General features: G+C 35.4%; 4 protein-coding genes and 1 pseudogene across 5 annotated transcripts; 3 read left to right on the forward strand and 2 right to left on the reverse strand.

Annotated features, from left to right (window-relative positions):
• Positions 1–872: 872 nt before the first annotated feature.
• LOC143554128 (serine/arginine-rich splicing factor RS2Z33-like) lies at positions 873–4,232 on the forward strand. Its single transcript, XM_077043981.1, has 7 exons — positions 873–918; positions 2,322–2,433; positions 2,965–3,004; positions 3,100–3,195; positions 3,284–3,516; positions 3,587–3,676; positions 3,755–4,232. Exons 2-7 carry the CDS (start codon positions 2,327–2,329, stop codon positions 4,050–4,052), a joined length of 864 nt encoding a protein of 287 aa, XP_076900096.1. The 5' UTR covers positions 873–918; positions 2,322–2,326; the 3' UTR covers positions 4,053–4,232.
• A 1,828-nt stretch (positions 4,233–6,060) lies between these two features.
• LOC143554149 (pre-mRNA-splicing factor CWC22 pseudogene) lies at positions 6,061–6,659 on the forward strand (annotated as a pseudogene).
• A 3,515-nt stretch (positions 6,660–10,174) lies between these two features.
• On the forward strand, positions 10,175–12,868 carry LOC143554129 (uncharacterized). The gene is made up of 4 exons (XM_077043982.1): positions 10,175–10,490; positions 10,589–12,152; positions 12,263–12,469; positions 12,554–12,868. The coding sequence occupies exons 1-4, from the start codon at positions 10,216–10,218 to the stop codon at positions 12,866–12,868; spliced, it is 2,361 nt and encodes a 786-aa protein (XP_076900097.1). The 5' UTR covers positions 10,175–10,215.
• A 1,236-nt stretch (positions 12,869–14,104) lies between these two features.
• Positions 14,105–16,707, reverse strand: LOC143554150 (2-oxoadipate dioxygenase/decarboxylase, chloroplastic-like). The gene is made up of 7 exons (XM_077043996.1): positions 16,507–16,707; positions 15,682–15,843; positions 15,380–15,601; positions 14,800–14,921; positions 14,558–14,721; positions 14,307–14,461; positions 14,105–14,226 (listed from the first exon to the last, which is right to left on the reverse strand). Exons 1-7 carry the CDS (start codon positions 16,705–16,707, stop codon positions 14,131–14,133), a joined length of 1,122 nt encoding a protein of 373 aa, XP_076900111.1. The 3' UTR covers positions 14,105–14,130.
• A 1,295-nt stretch (positions 16,708–18,002) lies between these two features.
• LOC143554131 (glutathione S-transferase L3-like) lies at positions 18,003–20,573 on the reverse strand. 2 transcript variants are annotated; one of them, XM_077043984.1, is made up of 9 exons: positions 20,293–20,573; positions 19,448–19,508; positions 19,234–19,320; positions 19,016–19,114; positions 18,825–18,927; positions 18,665–18,741; positions 18,421–18,528; positions 18,230–18,310; positions 18,003–18,106 (listed from the first exon to the last, which is right to left on the reverse strand). In XM_077043984.1, the coding sequence occupies exons 1-9, from the start codon at positions 20,571–20,573 to the stop codon at positions 18,095–18,097; spliced, it is 909 nt and encodes a 302-aa protein (XP_076900099.1). In that variant the 3' UTR covers positions 18,003–18,094. The 2 variants fall into 2 exon arrangements, with proteins under 2 accessions (XP_076900099.1, XP_076900098.1); XM_077043983.1 differs by having other exon boundaries at positions 18,068–18,093; positions 18,210–18,310.

Consider the following 20,573-nt stretch of genomic DNA (forward strand, 5'->3'; position numbering starts at 1 on the left):
TCTCATAAAGTTCAAAAGATAATATAATATATAGCACAATAAAAATATTTATTTTTTTAATCTAATACTATGAAACACCCTGCTATACAAACTTAAAACCATGATTTTACGTATATACCCAAATAAATATATAGCAAGTATAAGTCGAATGAAACTTTAATGTAACTGCTATGACAAGTATATGCCATAAGGGTGTGCGTTATAACCGTGAGCATCAGGGGACCCAACACCATGCCGACCAACACTCGCGTGTACACCAATTTGCCTATGCATGAGTGGACCGTGAGCGGTGAGTCCGCGAGCTTGGTCTTGAACGTGTGAAGATTTGATTATCACTCACCACTCACTAGGTTAGAGAGACTTGTTTGAGTAAAATGACGGTGTTTGTTTGCGAATTTATAGAAAGTTGCTCGAGTAAAATAGGCTAATTAATTAATTAATTATTATTTTTAATTTTGAAACAATCAAAATACCGTTGGAATAGAAGGACGGGCCACAAAAACCACGTATTAGCGCTGGTATTCCTGAGCCCCCTCCCCCCTCTCTTGAGCACCCATTCAAAGCTGCCCCTCAGCGGTGTTACCTCCCAAAACCGTCCCATTAGAGCCCCCTTGAACGCCCATAACGACCCGCCTAAAGATAAGAGAATGTCATATCTACCTTTATCCCTCACTAATCAGCATATTTATCTGTTCAGGCTTTAAGCCAATTATGCCTCATAATATCCGATACCAAATAATAATATTAATAATAAATTGCATTAATTAAAATTAAAATAAACCGGATTCGGGTAATAACCGATCCACGGCCCACGGATACCGAAATCCGGATCTTGAACCACTATATAAACAAAAGGTAAGTCAACTGACTACCAAGCAACGAATCAAATCTAGGGTTTGTACGACTCGACTTCATCAGGTAACCTAACCTACCTCTATGTGTTCGTGCATCTAATTCTTCATGTTTATATACTTCTCTGTCAGTTTAATTTTAGATCTGAATATTTAATTTAGGTATTTTGCTTCGCTGAGTACGGATCTGGATCCGTTAGGGTTTTTCGGTGTTGTTTTTGTAGCTATTGATTTAATCAATACGTTCCGTGTTGATTATGTTAAAGGATTAGATTGTTCACGATGTGGTTATTGTTAGATTGAATTAATGCGTTATTATTAAGTTTAATTTGTGGTTATTTTAGTGGATCCTTAACATTTGAGTAGTGTAGAGTTGTTATTGATGAGCTATGTATAGTTAGGAATCATTTGGCTTTATCGAGTTATGTTTACGGTTCGGTTATTGGCTCAAACCGAGCCAAAACCCGAAAGGTTGGTTTTTTAGTTTTTGAAAACTGTTCGGTTTTTTGTTTTTGAGTTGGGTTTGTTGTGGTTATTTTGGTTTTGCTGTTTGGCTTCGAAATTTTTGTGCTTGTTAAAAAATAATGAATTTGGATCAAAGGGGCTGTTTGGTAAGCATGAATTGATGTGTGTTGAAAACAGTGGCGGAGCCAGGAAATTTATCTTATGGGTGGGTTTAGTTTGGTCATTTGGTAAGATAAGTAAAATGCAGTATCATTATCATAACAAAAGTTCTCTTTTATCGGGTTAGTAATTTGTATAGTTTATTTTATAAAAAAATATTTATATCTAAAAAATCTTTTCTAAAATTTTCATAATCCGTGGGTTCGATTTTTTTATTTTTAAAATCTAAAATTTTCATAATTTGTGGGTTTGAAATTTTTTTAATTTTAAAATGACACTGGGGTTCGCTCACTGAACAAGCATGGATTAACTCATTAATTCAATACTATAGGTTATGTATAAAATCGTAAAAGACCGTGTTCGGCAGAACCCGGTGGCCAACATGTGGCTCCGCCACTGGTTGAAAAGCTTCAAAATGAAGCTTTTCCAAACTGCTTTTGCTTTTCAGACAGCAAATAAGCAATTTTAAAAAGCTCACCCTAACACCCCCTAAATATTTTTGCTAGTTATAAATAATGGAAGTTTGAAGTAAGAAAATAAAACCAAATCGTCAGTTTTTGTTTCAGTTTGGTTCATGAATGGTATATGCGCAGTGCATACATATAATTTGTTACATGGATCGTATGCTTATTTGCTTGCTATATGATGTGATTAGAAGACGCGTTGTTGTGTCTAATTTTTCATCGAAGAGTGTGAACCGAAGTCATCATAGGTGTGTTTATATGCACTGTGAATTGTCTATTATGTGAGATACTTGTATCATAAGGATGCAAGGTGGTTTTTCATTTGCTTGCTTTTAAGTGATGTTTTTTTGGTTATTACTTTTTAAAGACTGCGTTGTTTTAGGGAATATGCCGCGCTATAATGATCGCCATGCAACTACCCGCCTTTATGTTGGACACTTGTCTTCACGTACAAGATCACGCGATTTGGAAGACATCTTTAGCAGATACGGAAGGTAAGAAAGTTAACTGTTCAACTCCAGTTGTTTAAGGTATTTTTGTGATATTAGTCTTGCTAGTACAGTTAAATGAAGTTGTCTCTCATGTTTATGCTTCGTTGCCGCCTCATGGGATTATTATCGTTTCGTGTTGTTAAAAGTTAGCTTCGTGTTCATATATTCAGGTTCGAGTAGTTAGACCTAGGTAGCGATATTCTACTAGAAGGTGTGGGTAGGAAGCTAAACCATTGCCATAATTGGCATAATTTTGATAACAAACTCTGTTTTTATAGATAATAGGAAACTTAACCTGATGATATTTCTGAAGGTAAATGGTGAGAGGTTGCCTTTTGGTGGAAAGAGTCGTTATCCACGCAGATTGTGTAGGAGACTTTGGCGATTTTTTCTATAAATGTTTTGCGTGTTTTTTTGATGGAAAATGGCTTCAATCTGAAAGTGGTGTTTAGTTGATCTTTGAGGGGCGAAGTTTCCGCCCTTTGCTGCTTAATGTCTTGATGGCCTTATGTTTCTGCCACCCCTTTAACGCAGAATTCGTGACGTGGACATGAAGCGTGACTTTGCCTTTGTGGTATGTACTTCTGTAGCTCTAGAGAAAATATTTTTTTTTGTACTCTTGATAGATTTCACGGCTGTTTTCTTTCTTGGTATATATATGTTTTATAGGAATTCAAAGACCCTAGAGATGCTGATGATGCAAGATATAGCTTGAATGGCCGTGATGTCGATGGAAGTCGTATTGTGGTGGAGTTTGCAAAAGGGGTAATGATATCTGAATATTCTTATGTCTCGATAACAAAAACATATCCGATAATATCATGACATTTATACATTCTTTAACATGCAATAGCTTCCTCGAGGGAGCGGTGGTGGCGGTGGCCATGGCCATGGTGGCGGCTATGGCGGTTCTCGTGAGTTTCTTGGCAGAGGTCCTCCACCAGGATCAGGTCGGTGCTTCAACTGTGGACTTGATGGTCATTGGGCCCGGGACTGCAAAGCTGGCGATTGGAAAAATAAGTGCTATCGTTGTGGAGAACAGGGTCATATAGAAAGGAATTGCCAGAACAGTCCCAAGAAAGTAAAGTAAGTTATTTTATTTAATAATGTTCGTTTTATTAAATGAATAATTTATTTTACTGAAAACTGTAAGCAGGCGTGGAAGGAGCTACTCTCGCACCCCGTCCCCACCACCTCGGCGTGGAAGAAATCAGAGTCGTAGTGTAAGCAGGAGCCGGAGCCGCAGGTTAGTTTTCCTTAACTTTAAGCTTTATATACAGGATTCATTTTATCTTTTATGTGTAACTTTTGTTTAACTTTTTAGCCGATCGAGGTCACCTGCAAAACGAGAACGTAGCGTTGAACGTGCAGAAAGAAGGTCAAGAAGCCCGAGAAGGAACCGGGCTTCACCAGAGTCACCTAAAGGGAGGAAACGTAGCCCGTCACCATCTCCAAGGAGGAGCCCTGTAGAAGATGATGTTCGCAGCCCAGATAACAGGAGTCCTGCTGAGGAAAACGGGCACAGCAGGAGCCCGAGCCTGGTGGCTAGGGACAATGGGACTCCTATTGAGGATGAAGATGTTGTGAACAATGGTTCACCTGACCCCAGCGAGTCCGGGTGAATGGTGGGATCATTGATATGGATGGACCCTTGAAGTAGTAATTTGAATTTTAGTCTTGTGAAAGATAAAGGAAATATTGTGAACCATAAGTTTCTTGATTTTGGTGTTTTGTGTTTTGTGTTAATGAAGATAACTGAGCAACTTGATTTGTCTTAGTGTTTAATTTCCTTGCATGTGTGTTATTTGTTAAATGATAGATTTTGTGTCATGGAAGAACCACCCATTATGAAAACAAAGCTAACACTTTACCTAATCCAAATAATTTTAATGGCATATTTACCCATCCTAACATGTTAAATGCATATTTATGTTAAATGCATATTTATCCGATTCGTAATTTTAGTTGCATATTTAGAACATTCTCAATCCGTTTCCTAAAATTTTCCCTAAAATTATGTGAGGGGGATTTGCAAATTATATGGCATGATTATGAGTGATTGTGAGTAGAGGAGAGAAAATTTATATAAGAAATTTAAATTTGAGGTTTTACTATAGATGATGTATAATTTTTTAATATTTTTATAAAGTAATTGTGAGTGAAAGAGAAAGAAAATATGATGATAAAGGAATAAAAATTATTATTTAATTAAGTATGAGAAAGAAAATACAATGTTTTTTTGTGTAATTATATTATATATATGGATATAGGGTAGAGAACGGGTTTGGAATGCTCTTACTCATTCTTAATTACAAAAATTGCAAATTTACCATATTAATTTATTGTATTAGCAATTGATTATATAGTGACCGTTTTACCCTTAAAATTTTCATCACTAAGATCATTCTCAACCGATCCCCTATTCCTATCTCTATAATTACATTAAAAAACACTACATTTACCCTTAAATTTTTCATCACTAAGATCATTCTCAACAATCCATGTTTAATTAAATAATGTTTTTTTGTACTTTAATCATTAAGTTTTCTCTCTCCACTCTATAATTTACAAAAAATAACTATATTTACCAAAATTTACAAAAAATTAATACTTTCTCTCTCTTCACCCTATAATTTACACTCACAACCACTCAAAACTCTACTTATAATTTACAAACTCCTCTCACAAAATTTTAGGGGATCGGATGAGAATGCTCTAACTTGTTAACTACCTATTTGTCCAAACCATAATTTTAATTTCATATTTACCCATCCTTAATCGACAAAACTGCAAATTACGGATTACCAACTTCGTTTAAAGAAAATTAGCCAGCTAACAATATAACAACTTTATTTGATGAACATTTTTTTATAAATTTATATAAGTTCAAAAATATACAACTAAACCAGTTGAGGCCTGGTTCCCATTCCAACCGACTCGGTCATGTTTTAACAACATTTGTTCAAATTATAACATGCAAATAGAAAAAAAAAGTCCCATTGAAATATAATCTACACTATATATAAGTCGAATACATGGATTGCATATAATAGACTAAATCAAGAAAAAAATTGGTGTGACTGGAGCAAGTGCGGATCTAGTATAGGTTGAGGGGCCGCCTCCACCACCCCTCAACTTTCTTTGCAAAATACTTTTTTGTGCAAAACTTTTTTTTTATTCGTTTTAGAATCGGCTATACTCTTAAAAAAATATGTATATTTAGAGTTCGAGTAATAACTTCGCAAATTAAACTTTTCAACCAAAAAAAAAAGTTTTTTTAATATTCATTTTACAACTAAAATTTAAAATAAAATATATTCAGTGATATAGTTTTGTTTGTGTTAAGGTTAATGTATCATTTACTTAGTCGGTTAATCTTTTGTTTATTTTTTCTTGGGCGTTAAGCTAACTTTCCATATTACTTACATCATTCACATATATATACACACACATGGGTATTAAACATTCATAAACCTAAACCCTTCCCACAATTTTTCGTTCGAAATTCATATTTGCACGTCACGTTTTCGATCTAAGATGAGTCCGCAACCACCCGCGAAACATGAACCGATAGTAAACTATTACGATACAAACATGGTTAACTTGAGAAGAACCATATACTTAACACTAATGAATAGTCTTGGTCACGAAGAAGCCGGTCACAAGCTCCTAAAAGTCAAATCGTGTCACGGTCAAGAGATCGAAACATGCGTCATGATCATCGAATGTTGCGGTCAAGAGAAAACAAATAGGCGGTTTTACGGGCTACTAGCAGAAAGGTTATGCCACAAAAGTAAAGTGTACAAAGAAGGTTTCGAAACATGTTTTGTGAAGCATTATGCGACGGTTCATAGGCTACAAACGAATAATATTAGAAATTTGGCTAGATTTTTTTCGCATCTTGTGGCCACGGGTAGTTTGAGTTGGGGTGTGTTGTGTTACGTTCGGCTTACAGAGGAAGACACGACATCATCATCACGTATTTTTATTAAGTTTTTGTTCCAAGAGTTGGCTGATACCTTGGGATTTGTGGGTTGAAGGAGAGGCTAATGGATCCGAGAATGGAGGCTGATTTTGAATCAGTTTTCCCGCGAGATAATGTTAAGAACACGCGGTTTGCTATTAATTTTTTCACGTCTATCGGGCTTGGTGGTGTTACTGAGGAGTTGAGGGAGTATTTGAAGACGAAAAGCGCGATTTCGAGGGATGTTAAACAAAGGAAACGTTAGGTTTGTTGATACATTCTTGTTTTTTTTAAAGGTTTTTGATTTGATTAATGTCATTTGAATGTAAACTTTGAAGTGTTTTACTTCATATTATGTGCTTTGCAGTTATGCTGATAACTGGTCTAATCAAAAGTAAAGGACTATTTTGTCTTGTGTTTATAGTTAAGGGGCTGTCTTTGTAACAGTGAAAAGTGGACCCTTAAAACTAGAGTTGCACAAACCGGTTTAAAACTCAAAACCGGTTTGGGTTGAAACCGGTTCGATTTGGTCAACAAAAGTCAAAACTTGTTTATAATCGGTTTCAGTTCGAGTTGAAACCAGTTTCTTACAATGTTACGATCGGTTTTGATTCGGGTTTTGATTGGTTTCGGTTCAGGTTTTGGCCAGTTTTTTGCCGGTTTCGGTTCGGTTCGGTTAACCGGTTTGAAACCGGTTTTGGTGGAGAAAATTACAAACCGGTTCTGAACCTACGGTTTTAATCGGTTCAAAACCGGTTTCTACATAATCGGTTTCAAACCAGGTCGGTTTCGGTTCGGTTTTCGGGTCAGTTTGGTTAACCGGTTTTTTTACCAGTTTACCACCTCTACTTATAACTAGAGGTGCACAAACCGGTTTAAAAACTCAAAACCGGTTTGGGTTAAAACCGGTTCGGTTTGGTCAACAAAAGTCAAAACCGGTTTATGATCGGTTTCAGTTCGGGCTAAAACTGGTTTGTTACAATGTTACGATCAGTTTCGATTCGGGTTTTGATCGGTTTCGGTTCGGGTTTTGACCTGTTTTTGCCCGGTTTTGGCCCGTTTCGGTTCGGCTAACCAGTTTTGGTGGAAAAAATTACAAACCGATTCCGAACCTACGGTTTCAATCGGTATCAAACTGGTTCGGTTTCGGTTTAGTTTTTGAGCCAACCGGTTTATTTGCCCACCTCTACTTAAAACCATAATTAGTGGGAGGATTAGAATCATTTAATATGGGATTCATGTCAAGGTAAATGAAACCCATGCATGACCCCATATGATGATATGTTGCATTATGTATGGCCAAAGATGGACATAATGGTTCCAAATGCCATACTTTTTGGGTTTGTAGGCTTTTTTACAGTACAAACATAAGTCATAAGCCGCTCCTATCCATTAACATATATCATAAAGTTGGTACAGACTGCTATAGTGCTATTAAAATAAATTATTGTTTTGTTAAAATCGGATATGATTTTGTTCATACTGTAAAATACTTTCCATATACTTTAAATAGTAACAGGTATATTTAAGAGAAACTAACCTATATTGCCATTAAGACCAAGTGGTTATCTTAGGTAGTTAGGTAGTCATTTCACTTAATTTTTAATGTTTTTCCTTAAAAGTTAGACAACTATTTAGAAAATATCAACTTATCAGAAGATGACATGTTTTGTCAAAAAAAGTTAATGTCATGTTTTACATAAAGAAAATACAAATTGACATATAATAAATATATTTATTTGAGAGATAAATCTTTGGAGCTATATATGAAATTGGTTATCCAAAACAAAGCTTCATTGCTATTTGGTACGCTATACTCTTAAAAAATATAAACTAGGACCTTAATTTAAGTAAAATTATATTGTGATTATTGTCTATTGGCCTATTGTTTTATTAATTTACTAAAAAACTTACACTATATCATAAGTAGTCTTTTTAAAGTTGAAAATGTTTTACAACATCCAACAATTATACATAAAAATCATTTATCAAGAATAAAATAAAAGACAAATACACAATGATATACATCCTACATGTTGATATCCTTTTCAAATAAGTCATTAATAACTGATACTTATTGCCTAAATTTCACACTTCAAATAATTGTGGTATGCTTTTAAATAAATTAGTTATTATCCAAATTTCATACTTAAATTTAAAAAAAAAACTCTAAGTACCATGTTTTTACTCTCTCTTGCATGCGAAGAAAACTAATCACGCGTGAGTTTATTTTACATGTATCTTGAATTTTATCCTATAACTACCATAAAAGCCTGCTATTTTATAATACACAAGTAAAAAAGTTAATTCCCAATAATGATTTAAGTATAATATATATTCCCCCACACATTAAAAAACATAACTTTCTTATTTTTATTTTTTTTCAACCAGCCAAACAACTAAACACAACATAACAAATAAAACCAAACAAAGATACTTTTAATATCTTGCACCTAAAATTATAACCTAAACTTAAGCAATATAATATTTTCTGTTTTTCCTTTTTTTGGACTACTTGCTTCTTGTAAACGGTTACTCATTGTTTTTTTTAAATATGTTTTTCTTTTGAAAAAAATCAATAAAATATTTCCAAAGATGCAGGTACACCAAATACTCCTGCACCCGTGCACTCTCGATCACCACACCCCAAATGTATACGCTCCAAACATTCAAATTTAATAAAAATTTACAAAACCACCCCCTCAACTTACCTTCTCTCCATTTCCAGTCCCTGTCTTTTTCTCAAAAGCAGAGTCTTCATCTTTTCTCTTTCACTTCCATCTTTACTCTCTCTCATCACTTTGTCTCTCTACATTACTCGCCGCCGACCACTTTCCGATCACCTGCTCCGGTAACTCTTCATATTGTGTATAATAATAATTATTATTATTATATTATTATTATTATTGTTGCTATTATTATTGTTATTATTATTAATTTAATTACTTGATTTTGAATGTGGGTATTTATGGAAACAAATAATGTTATCAATAATCACTTAAATTAACCATTAAGAGTATTAATCAACCGTCGATGATTCAAATTTCAAATCTTTTTGAATTCTTAATGCATTTTCTTCCGTTACGGTAACCGTTAAATCTTTTAATCTCTGTTTCTTGTGTTTCTTGATGTAATTGATGTATGAATTATAGGGTTTTAGAGGCTTTTGGGTTAGGGTTTTAGAGTGGAGAAGATGTGGGTAGTTTGGTCATTTTGTTCCAAGATTAATGGTTTGATAATTTGTTGAAAAGCTACTGACTGACACATGATATATTCAATTCTGCATCAAATACACGTTGGTTGATTCTTTTAGGGCTTGTTTTTATTTATATAAAAAGTTTTATTTTTCTGAAGTCAATGTCAGCATGTTTTTTGTTATTAATTTGGGATTCAAGATTTAAAGATTTGAAATTTACTAATTCTTGTTTTTTTGCTGCATATTCTTTATTAATTTTCAAGAAACTCAATTTTTGTGTGTATGTGTTACTTAAATATCTTCATATGCTCTTTATATCGTAACTCGAGTGTTCAACTAATCTGCTAATCAAATTCTTTATAATTTTTTTTTTAAGTCAGCATGTTTTTTGTTATTAATTTGGGATTCAAGATTTAAAGTCTTGAACTTTATTAATTCTTGATTTTTTGGTGCATATTGAATCATTTTTCAAGAAACTGGATTGTTGAGTGTATGTGTTACTTAAAGATCTTCATATGGTCTTTATATCGTGATTCGAGTATTCGACTAATCTGCTAATCAAATTCTATATAATTTCAGATCGTTTTGTGATTCGGTTTTCGACTGAGAGTTTACAAGGGTCAAGATGATGAAAAAACTGTTCTTTTTCAAGGCATCTGCATCTAACAATGAATCGAACAATCTAGTACCGTCTCCGTCAAAAGAGAGACAATCCAGATCCAAAAAGGCTGCTGCATATGAAGATTGTATTCAAAATCAAAACAATCCGTTTCTTAGAAGGAGCCGATCATATTCTTCTGGTACCTTTCCGGATGGTGGACTGCTAAGAACTCAAACTGACTCTCCTTGTAGCAGCAGCAGTAATATCTCTAGAAAGCCATCCGCTTCTCGTCCTTCAAGGTAAAACATTTTTTATTAAATGTAATTGTTTAAAGAAAATGGAGTATGCTAGTGCTTGTTAATTTAGTTAAACTTTAATCTTTATTATTGTTTCACAGTCGTGCTCTTACACCCGATAGGCCTTCAAGATCAAAATGGTTTCAAGATGCAGCAGCAGATACTGCACAAAGATTAGAGGAACTGAATCTTGGTAGAGTTGATAATCGTTTATCCGAAACATCATCGTATTGCTCAAACAAAGTATTAGACCGATACATTGATGGTGAACAACATCAAGAACAGATGTCCAGACAGACGAATGCCAACACAAAAAGTCATGCTTGTCAACCAACCGGAGGCGGAAAAAAACCGCCACGGTATGCTGATATTGGTTTGACTAAAAAGCCCAGGTCGCATTCATTTAGAGACTCGAATCAAGAGTCTAAACTCTATAGGTCTACACGAGAGTGGGTCGAGAACACGGCTGCACACGAGTCCCCACGAAAACTAGCAAAACATGTTATCGAAAGACTTTCTCAGTCTCGTGCTTTGCCTAGGGTTGACTCGAATGAGTTTGACCATGATATTCCCATCACTCTTGAAGATGTTTACTGTGGGTCCCAAAATTGTGTACGGAGTATTGATGAAAAAAACTATGGCCTTGATGATGATTGTCCTAGGGTTTTGGATTATGAAGAATCTGAAGACGTTGAGGAGGTTACATTACTGAAAGCTGAACTAGATTTTCGCACACGGAAACTTGAAAAAGAGAAAAACGAGTTGCAGTTGACTTTGGAGAAAGAGTTAGATAGGAGGTCAACTGAGTGGTCAATGAAGCTCGAGAAGTATAAACTGGAAGAACAAAGGCTTCGGGAAAGAGTACGGGAACTTGCGGAACAAAATGTGTCTCTTCAGAGAGAAGTCTCGTCACTTGGAGAAAAAGAATTGGATAATCAAAGCAAAGTTGTGCATTCGGGTCAACAAGTCAAAGATTTGACCATAAAGATGGAGGAAGTAGTCAAAGAGAAACAAAGCCTTCATCAAGATCTTTTAGAATTAAAAGATAAATACAAAGCGGCTGAAGAAGATAAAGTTCTTTACAAAAGAAACTTTGAAGCTAAAGATACCGAGTGCAAAGAATTGCATAAAGTTGTTACAAGACTTGCTAGAACTTCCAATGAACAAGAGCAAACCATCGAAGGGTTGCGTGAAAGTCTCGAGAAAGAAGCAAGGAACTTTGACCAAGACCAACGGTCAAAGCTGCAAATGGAACAGTTGAGGTTAACCGGGGTCGAACAGAGTTTAAGGAAAGAAGTCGAATCATATAGGCTTGAAGTTGATTCTCTTCGACATGAGAATATAAACCTTTTACACCGTTTAAAAGCAAGTTCAGAAGGTGGTTGCTTTTCAACCTTTAAGCTTGATGAAGAATTATGGAGCCGAGTTCATTGCTTGCAAAATCAAGGAATGCGCATGATTCATGATAGCGTCCACCTATGTTCTAAGTTGATTGAAAATATTAAAGAAAAGGGATTACAGAATGGCTTGGATAGCCAGTTTATCATGGGATCAGAAATGAAAGTCCAAGGGTTTAAACGAGGAGCCGAAAGCCTAACAAAAAGTCTGCAGAATGTATCTGATGTACTGCAAGAAAAGTCAACTGCATATAAGGAGTGTTCTGAGGTAAAGTTGACTTTATGCTTTTTAAGGCTAAACATATTTTGTATCTAAAATAATAATAATAATAATAATAATCTCATTTGGGTTTTGAATCTTTTTTTTAACTTGTGCAGGATGTTATGAAATCTGATTTGAAAGCCGAAGCTTTGATGACAAGTTTACTAAGGGAGAAATTGTATTCAAAAGAAGTCGATATGGAACGACTCGAAGCTGAGCTGGCAACAGCTGTCAGAGGAAATGATGTTCTGAGATGTGAAGTGCAAAACGCCATGGATAATCTTTCTTGTGTCACACACAAGATGAAAGATCTTGAACTCCAGGTAATGGCCATTATAATTATTTTTATAGTTGATAGGATATTAGATTTATAAGTTGTGGGATTTTTTGTTTTTGTTTATGAATAGGTGATCAAGAAAGACGAAAGCATATACCACCTGCAAACCAATCTACAAGATTTCAAAAAGGAGTTATCGATGGTCAACGGGATTCTACCAAAAGTGTCCGAAGAACGAGACATGTTGTGGGAAAATGTTCAGCAGTGCAGTGAGAATAACATGCTGCTGAAGTCGGAAATAATCATGTTAAAGAAGAAAGTCGAAGCTCTGGACGAAGACGTGTTGATGAAAGAAGGCCAGATTACCATCTTGAAAGATGCACTCGGGAAACCATTTGATCTTCTCTCGAGCCCGGTTTATGGTGAAGAATTCTTGCTGCGGTAATTGATCAGTGTGTCCATATTACTTACATTTGTGTGACTATTTTTTTTTCTCTTCTTTTCGTTTCGGTAAAGAGTTTGGTTTGTTTTTTCCTTTGTAAACAAAGGGCAAATGGTGGTGATAGTTTGTGAACATCTTTACATATACTTTGAAGTTTGATGCACAATGGATTGATTCTTGGCTCATTTTTATTTTATTCTCTTGTGATGCTTGAAACTGTTGACCAGTTTGATAAAAAATAAAAAAAAAGTAGATTTATAATATACTGAAGCATATCTTGCACAAATATCTTATGTATGTAACATATTATTCTTCAGTTAACATGTAAAGGAAACAATCTGATTTTCTTGAAAGTACAATAAATCTTGCATAGAGTACACTACCTCAATCCAAGCTGCAAGTTTTGGCCTGTCCACTGACCCACTTTAATATCATATTTTTTTAGCATCTAGCAAGTACTGTTGAAATCTTTCAATGAAAGGAGCATAAGCTATATCTACCTGTACGTTGTAAAAATCGCTAGTCGGTAGTCGGGTGATGGGGTGGAGACTAGTGATTAATCGGATCGAACTTTAGTGTATATTGTTCAATTTTATATATACACTCACATATATGTAATTTTCAGTTTTATACATACACAAACATATTATGTCCGGAAATTGGCTAGAATCTCGCTGAAAACCGTTAGTTTTTGCTAGTAACTGCTGATTTTGGTCAGAATCTTTCCGGAAATCGTCGATTTTAGCCGGATTGACCGTTGACCGATTAATTAGCCGACTAGCCCAAAATTAATCAAATTCCTAGTCGGGATTTTTGCAACACCCCCATAGATGCATATACATGTGTTCCCAAATGAGCAAATGGATCATAATAATGCATGCATACATAATATATTTTCAAGAAAACTGAAACCGTTATAGAATCTCATGAAAGACAGTTAGACAGCCATGGACCAACATCCTTAGTTGAAAACAGTTCACTGATATTATTATTATTATTATTATTATTATTAATATTACTACTACTGCCATTATTATGCTTATAATATTTTTCCAAGGTTATATGATATCTTCAAATAAAGTGAAATCTTTTACTTCAAACAAGTTCTAAACCCGTGAGGCTATAAATTTATCTTCTAATGGTAGGACTTAGAAACCAATCCGTCAAAGTAAAAACCGGTCGCATCTGGCAGATGAGTACATAAGGTTTAGTTCCAAACAACTTAATCTAGTAAACATCAAACATTAACTTAACATAACACCAAATCAAGCTCTCCTTGTTAACTGATCTTTTGAGGTGCTTTCAAATATCTTGTCAGCATTGCCCACCTCAAAACCATCTCTTCTATGAACCTCCTCAACCTACACAACACAACACAAAACAAATTCAACGCGCAGAAAGAAAGACACAAAGACAGACCACCCGACCGACACAACACTACCTTATCTTGGGCCAAGTCTTTATACTGTGGCAATACAAGACGCTGCGCAAACTCTATGTACGAACAAGGGACGTGTTCTTCGAAGCCATCAGAAAATTCAAATGGTACGGAATCCGCAACAGTTGAACTTTGAAGTAGCAGACCGTCTGGGCTCACTGTCACGAGTCACGACCACATCCAAACTATGTTATAATTATAATCGTACGACATTGTTTTGCAATATTACAAAATGTAAGGAAAACTAAACTAACCCTTGAGAACACCCCCTTCGGAGTTCAACTTGAAGCCCTTGTCCTGAATGAAACGATTAAGGTTGTCAATATCGTTCAAGGGGGGTTTCAGCCTATGAATGGATATGGTTACATGATTCAATGCGTATCCGTTGACCAGAGTCCACGCAGCATACTCGCTTTCTCTACATGGATTGGAACCAATTTAATTATGAACAAAACAACAATATATATATATACACATATATCGTAAACAACTCAACCTGGCTAACTGCTGGAATTCACTATGCGATGGATTCGGCCATGTCAAACAACCTAGAGCACTTGATAGAGCACTGTGTTTATGTCCAGCACCCGATAGCCCCGTGTATTTTCTTATTATATCCTATCAACCGTTCAACACAACCGTTAAGTCACCAGAATCAAAATAAACTCCATGGTTGTAAAAATCGCGCCTATTAATCGCTAGTCAGCACCGACTAATCATCGTCAATTAATCGCTATTTGGTCAAAATTCAAAATCTTTTACATGTGTGTGTGTGTGTATAGAAATTCCAATATGATTAATCACTAACCCAGGCCCAAGCCGACACCCTGATAGGCCCGAATTTTTTTTAAAATAATTATTTTTTATGAAAAAAAATATGTATTCTTAATGTTTAAACTTGATTACTCATCTAATTTAAGTCCCAATTTATTTATTTTCTAGCATTCGGCACAAAATATTTTCACGATTCTCGGTGACGGCCCTGATCACTAGTCCCCACCTCACCGTCCAAATAGTGCCTTGCGTGTTCTACAACACTGATAAGCACTTACTACAACCTATTGATCAACACAAACCTGCGCTTCTGGGCTCATTTGATCTACAAGGAGCTCTGAGATGAAGACTCTAGGCAGCGGTCCATCAACGCCGCTGCCGCCACTTGATCTACTACTAATACTAACAGGAGGAGAAAACCAGAGTGCTTTTAGCTTCTTTTTCGGAAACCTTAACTCTTCGCGTTGAGTATAGCCAAAATCTAGGAACAACTTTGACATAGACTCAATCCCATGACCATTCACCTATATAATAATAATTCATGAAACACGAATTCTTATAACATGTCACACGGTTTTGAATATAACAAAATATATATACGTACACCGAATGTGCGATATGCAAGATGATCATAGCATACTTGGTTAGCATCTGTGGAGTGGACAAGTTCCAAGACTGCGCTAGCGGTCGGGTTTCGGTTGAGATATACTTGTTCCATACTTGAAAGCACACTCCTAAAGAAGGAATGATCACCACCGCCTTCTTCCTTTGATCATTAAAAGTAAATTCAACAGGAAAACTAACTAACGAATTGGTTGATAATTAGTACAAGTCTGTGTGTGTGTGTACACACACACCTATATTATACTGGAAAATTCCCAAAATGTCCCTTTTTTTAGAGGCAGATTCTAAATGTCCCGTCAAAATTATAATTTCTTATTTGTGACTAGCATATCATCGCTTCACCTCTCCGTTAGGAGTTCGAGACGAAATGTTACTTAACTCGTCGCCTCCTCGCCATGTTAACTCAAAACTCGTTGCCTCATCGTCATGTTAGCGCAAAACTTGTCGTCTCCCCACCATGTTAGCTCAAAACGAGTTGTCTCCCCACCATGTTAGCTTAAAAAATAAATTCAATAAATCTTGTTATTTAAAAAATTATATCTAAACAAGGTACATATAAAATGATTTTGATGGTATACATGAGTTTTCTAAATCGTATTATTATCCAAAATCCAATATACAAGAATTTAAAAACTAATAAAATAAAAAATATTAAATATTTTTTAAATTAGTTTAGGATCCATGTTTGAGCTAACTTGACGGGGAGACAATGAGCTTTAAGCTAACATTGGCGGAGAGGCGTCAGGTTTCGATCTAACATCATGGACGTATTTAGAATCGGAAATTTTGGCATATTATATTATACCTGGGATGATGATGATGAATAATGTTGGGATCCATGAGAAGCAGCAATGGACTTTAGTTTGTGATGATTGGCTGATGATGGAATTGGGAGAGACATGAAGAAGAAGAAGTTGTTGTTGTTTGTGGATGACCGATGATGAGTTGTTGATCTTAAGACAGGGGATGTTGGAATTGAAACTGAAGCCTTCATCATCATAGGCATCATCGAAAGTTTGGGAATTATTAAATTAAAATAAAATTTTACTTCTTTTAGTTACACTTGACGATGATGGATTGCGTTTAAAATTAGTATTCTCAAATCGTAACTTATCTTTTGTCAGTCACGTGCAACTTACACTTGTACGCACGCATCTTCCACGTCAAACTCTTTACACATAAAACGTCATCACATGTGACTTTTTGGTTAGCAACTGAGAGAAAATGGTTACTTAATTGTTAAAAATTAAATTAAATTAAATATAAATAACTTCAATATTTAATTGGTTGGGTGGCGTTTCCTACAAAACGCTTGAGGACATAACTTTGACTCTTTGAGGCGGTGGTGTTTATAGAGTTTTGGGAGAGTTTTGAGGTGGGAAATGTTACACTATGGATGGTTGTATAAATTATAAATAAATTCATATCGAGAAGAAGATGTCTCATATTTTCATTAATGTGGTTTGATCACTTTATAAAGATCTTTTACGCATGGCTGTTTCTAAAATTTGGAATGATTGAGTGGAGTTCTAGACCAATGCTTTTATAATCGGATCGGACAATGAACCGCTCGGGCAACCAATTCACCGATTCAACCGGTCGGGCCAGCCGAACGGATTTTGCTTAAAAATGCTGAAAAAAAGATTTTCAAAAAAAAAATTATAGAAAACAGGTTCAACCGATCCGTTCCGGTCGGACCGGCTGGTTTTCTAGGAACTGAGCAAACTGCATTCACAGGACCGGTCAATAGACCGAATCTCGGTCGGTCCGGTCCAGTCTCAACAACATTGTTCTAGATCATTAGCTCGCATGTGACTTCTAACCAGAGCTCTCAGCCTTGTAGGGAATGAATATCATAGAAAAATCAACCGAGATAGTCAAAGGGGTTTGACGCCTAAGTGATATATCCGAGTTCTATAGTTATTTAATTCTTCTTGGTTTATTTAATTTTAAGTCATTCGTTATTTTAATTATTAAAAACTCTCAAATCAGTTGATAGATTAAAATATTAACAAATCAGTTGATATAGTTATAAGTTGTGGGATTTTATTGTTTTGTTTTTTAATAGGTGATCAAGAAAGATGAAAGCATACAAGACATGTGGGAAAATGTTATGTAATACAGTGAGAATAACATGGTGTGCTTATTCTGCTGTGATGGTTTGCTTTATAGAATATGGTAAAAACTTAATAATTGTACCGATCACCGGTTAAAATAAATAACAGATGTATGTAGTATAAACACGATAGCTTAACATTATTCTCCCAACGGTATCTTGCACAATTATCCTATGTAACATTATTCTCAGACAACATATAAAGGACGCAATCTGGTTTTCTTGTCCATGCAATGCTCCTGCATTCCATGTGCGACTTAATGGCAAAACCTGAGCCTTATGATGGAGTCTGCATGATCACAAAACACACAATACTTAGAAGAATAAACATATTATTAGCATAATTAGTTATATAGGTTTATTTTGACTTCGTGAAAACAGAATATTAAGACATGAGATTGTTAATAGGTACCAAGTAACGTTTTTTATAGCTCTCTACAAGTTCCTTTGGATCCCGTCTTGTTTGGTTGAAATCATCATTTTTGTTCATTTCCTGCACGACAAACTAGTGTCTTATTTTCTACGAAGGACAGAAACCAGAACCACTAGAGTTGAAAGTACAGCAAATCTTGCATAAGGTCATCATGAAAGCGAGAGTAGTACCTCAATCCAGGCTGCAAGTTTTGGCCTGCCCACTTTAATATCATAATTTTTTACCTCTAGCAAGTACGGCTGAAATCTTTCAATGAAAGGAGCATAAGCTATATCTACCTGTACATGCATGTATATGTGTTCCCAAATAAATACACATGTATACACAATATATATTTAAGAAAGCCATGCTCCTCATACACTAACATCATAAGTTGAAACTCAATATAATAAAATTGGTGTTCATCTTACTTACCAGGCTAAATTGACCTAGAAAAAACGGCCCATCATCGAACTTGGAAAGAGCCTTCTCAATATAATCAAATGCAGCAGCTGTTGCAATTACAAAACACCATGCCATTTAATTCTAAAATTTTACTGACTGGTATTTAAATATAGAACGATGGATAAGATACCGGCATCATCAACCCCGTCTCCCTTAAATGAGGAGGTGGCGGATTTATAGAAGGTATCAGTGTATGAAAGCAACTCCTCTCCAAACTCTTGCTTGATAGCATCCTTTATTGTAGTTATATAGTTATAAAATTTATAACTAACTAAATGAATTTAATCCTGTAAAGCTTAATTCCAAAAAATGAAAGCTTACCTCCGGATAAAGTGACGGTCCTTCAAAGTTGGTGTCAATATACTTGATGAGATCAAGACTTTCACCCTTGACTTCATTGTTATGTTCTAAAGCTGGCACCTATGGCATAACAACACACCACAAGCAACTAAATTTTATACAAACACTACAAGCAGCATTATGAACTTATGATCATAAAGAAACACTTATAAAGCATAAAACTTTTGCCAGAAAATCACCTTGTTTGGTGGATAAACCTTCTCCTTGTACCAATCTGGTCTGTTCTTTAGATCAATCGGAACTAGTTTAATCTTTTCCTGCAATCCCTGTTCACAGTTTAAACAAAAAAATTGAATATTTTGTAATTATCATAAAGAGAGCTGATCCATATGACAAATTTGCCCAAAATGGATTTTTTTAAGTAATTGTGAATGTATGGGAGAGAGGGAGAGCCTTGCAGTTCCGGGTAATCCACGCACGTTGTGCATACGGGCAAGTGTAGGATATGTACAGCCTAACAAAAAGGCAAACATGTTTCAGATGATTAGTTAAATATGCATATGGAAGCATCAGCTCCATATCTAAAAAACTGTAACCAGAGCAAATTGAGCTTGAATTTAAATAAAATGAGCTCCGATAGTCCGATACTGACTCAAAACTGTGAATTGTTATGGCCCAAATCCCGTTTTGACCCAATACTTGTTTCGTCCCGACTAGTGTTGTAGATCTTGCTAGGCACTAGGCGAGCGGTGAGGTACATACTACTATACTAGCGATTTATAGGATTAATCGGATTGGAATTTTATATGTAATTTTTCAAAATTACATATAAATGTTCACATAAATACTTCAAGCATATACAATCAAGCTGAACATAAAAAATCAATGAAAACACCAAGGTCCGATTGCCCTTCAAAAATAAGCAGTAAACAAATAAATAAAATATAAAAGAAAGGTCGATTACCGATTAGGCGATTAATCCTTGATTTTTGACCAATTTGACCGAGTTTTACAGACTATCGATTAATGGGCCCGATTAGGTGAAACCGCATCGGTCTAGGGCCGATTACCAAACAATCCCTGCCAAGACCTAATATTTACAACACTGGTCCGGAGTCCGGACCCGAACCAAATTAACCCTTTTTCGAATAGACCTATTCCGACCCTAACCATTCAGACCATTGACCCGACCCCACCCGACCCGTTTGCCTGTCCTAGTATTGGGAAACTAGACCACCTAATTAAAATAAGTTTCATTCAGGCATTTCATCAAACAGCTGGAGAGCATATAAATATACCTAGTGGTTCCATCAAAAACTGAAGGTGGGTCTGAAGTGGAATCAAGAGCAGGTGGAAGACCATCTTGCACACTATCAGCCATTGTTGTTGCTAGAACTACTAACAGATTATTATTATTATTATTATTATGAGGTCTTTTGTGATGAAATGTTAATGGGTGTTTGTGGGAGAATGAGATAGAAGATATATGGGTACGATTAGAGAGAATAATGGGAACAGAGACAGAGGTGATATTCGATTGAGATTGAAAGTAATGGCAGCTTAGATTCAACGCAGACAT

Source organism: Bidens hawaiensis, unplaced genomic scaffold (assembly GCF_021521415.1).
Source record: "Bidens hawaiensis isolate Kalapana, Puna unplaced genomic scaffold, B.hawaiensis_p1.1 tig00017563_1, whole genome shotgun sequence".
Lineage (NCBI taxonomy): Eukaryota > Viridiplantae > Streptophyta > Magnoliopsida > Asterales > Asteraceae > Bidens > Bidens hawaiensis.

Bases quoted from the DNA above. Each gene is read 5' to 3' on its own strand.
- LOC143554128 (XM_077043981.1), top strand. From the start codon at position 2,327: ATGCCGCGCTATAATGATCGCCATGCAACTACCCGCCTTTATGTTGGA. The intron at 3,196-3,283 runs GTAATGATATCT...AACATGCAATAG, and splicing joins TGGTGGAGTTTGCAAAAGGG to CTTCCTCGAGGGAGCGGTGG. The intron at 3,677-3,754 runs GTTAGTTTTCCT...TTAACTTTTTAG, and splicing joins AGCAGGAGCCGGAGCCGCAG to CCGATCGAGGTCACCTGCAA.
- LOC143554129 (XM_077043982.1), top strand. From the start codon at position 10,216: ATGATGAAAAAACTGTTCTTTTTCAAGGCATCTGCATCTAACAATGAA. The intron at 10,491-10,588 runs GTAAAACATTTT...ATTGTTTCACAG, and splicing joins TCCGCTTCTCGTCCTTCAAG to TCGTGCTCTTACACCCGATA. The intron at 12,470-12,553 runs GTAATGGCCATT...GTTTATGAATAG, and splicing joins TGAAAGATCTTGAACTCCAG to GTGATCAAGAAAGACGAAAG.
- LOC143554150 (XM_077043996.1), bottom strand. From the start codon at position 16,707: ATGCCTATGATGATGAAGGCTTCAGTTTCAATTCCAACATCCCCTGTC. The intron at 14,922-15,379 runs GTTTGTGTTGAT...AACGGTTGATAG, and splicing joins AAATGAGCCCAGAAGCGCAG to GATATAATAAGAAAATACAC. The intron at 14,227-14,306 runs GTAGTGTTGTGT...TGTGTTGTGTAG, and splicing joins AAGACTTGGCCCAAGATAAG to GTTGAGGAGGTTCATAGAAG.
- LOC143554131 (XM_077043983.1), bottom strand. From the start codon at position 20,573: ATGTCTGCGTTGAATCTAAGCTGCCATTACTTTCAATCTCAATCGAAT. The intron at 18,742-18,824 runs GTATCTTATCCA...TAATTGCAACAG, and splicing joins AGACGGGGTTGATGATGCCG to CTGCTGCATTTGATTATATT. The intron at 18,529-18,664 runs GTAAGTAAGATG...ATGCATGTACAG, and splicing joins TTCTAGGTCAATTTAGCCTG to GTAGATATAGCTTATGCTCC.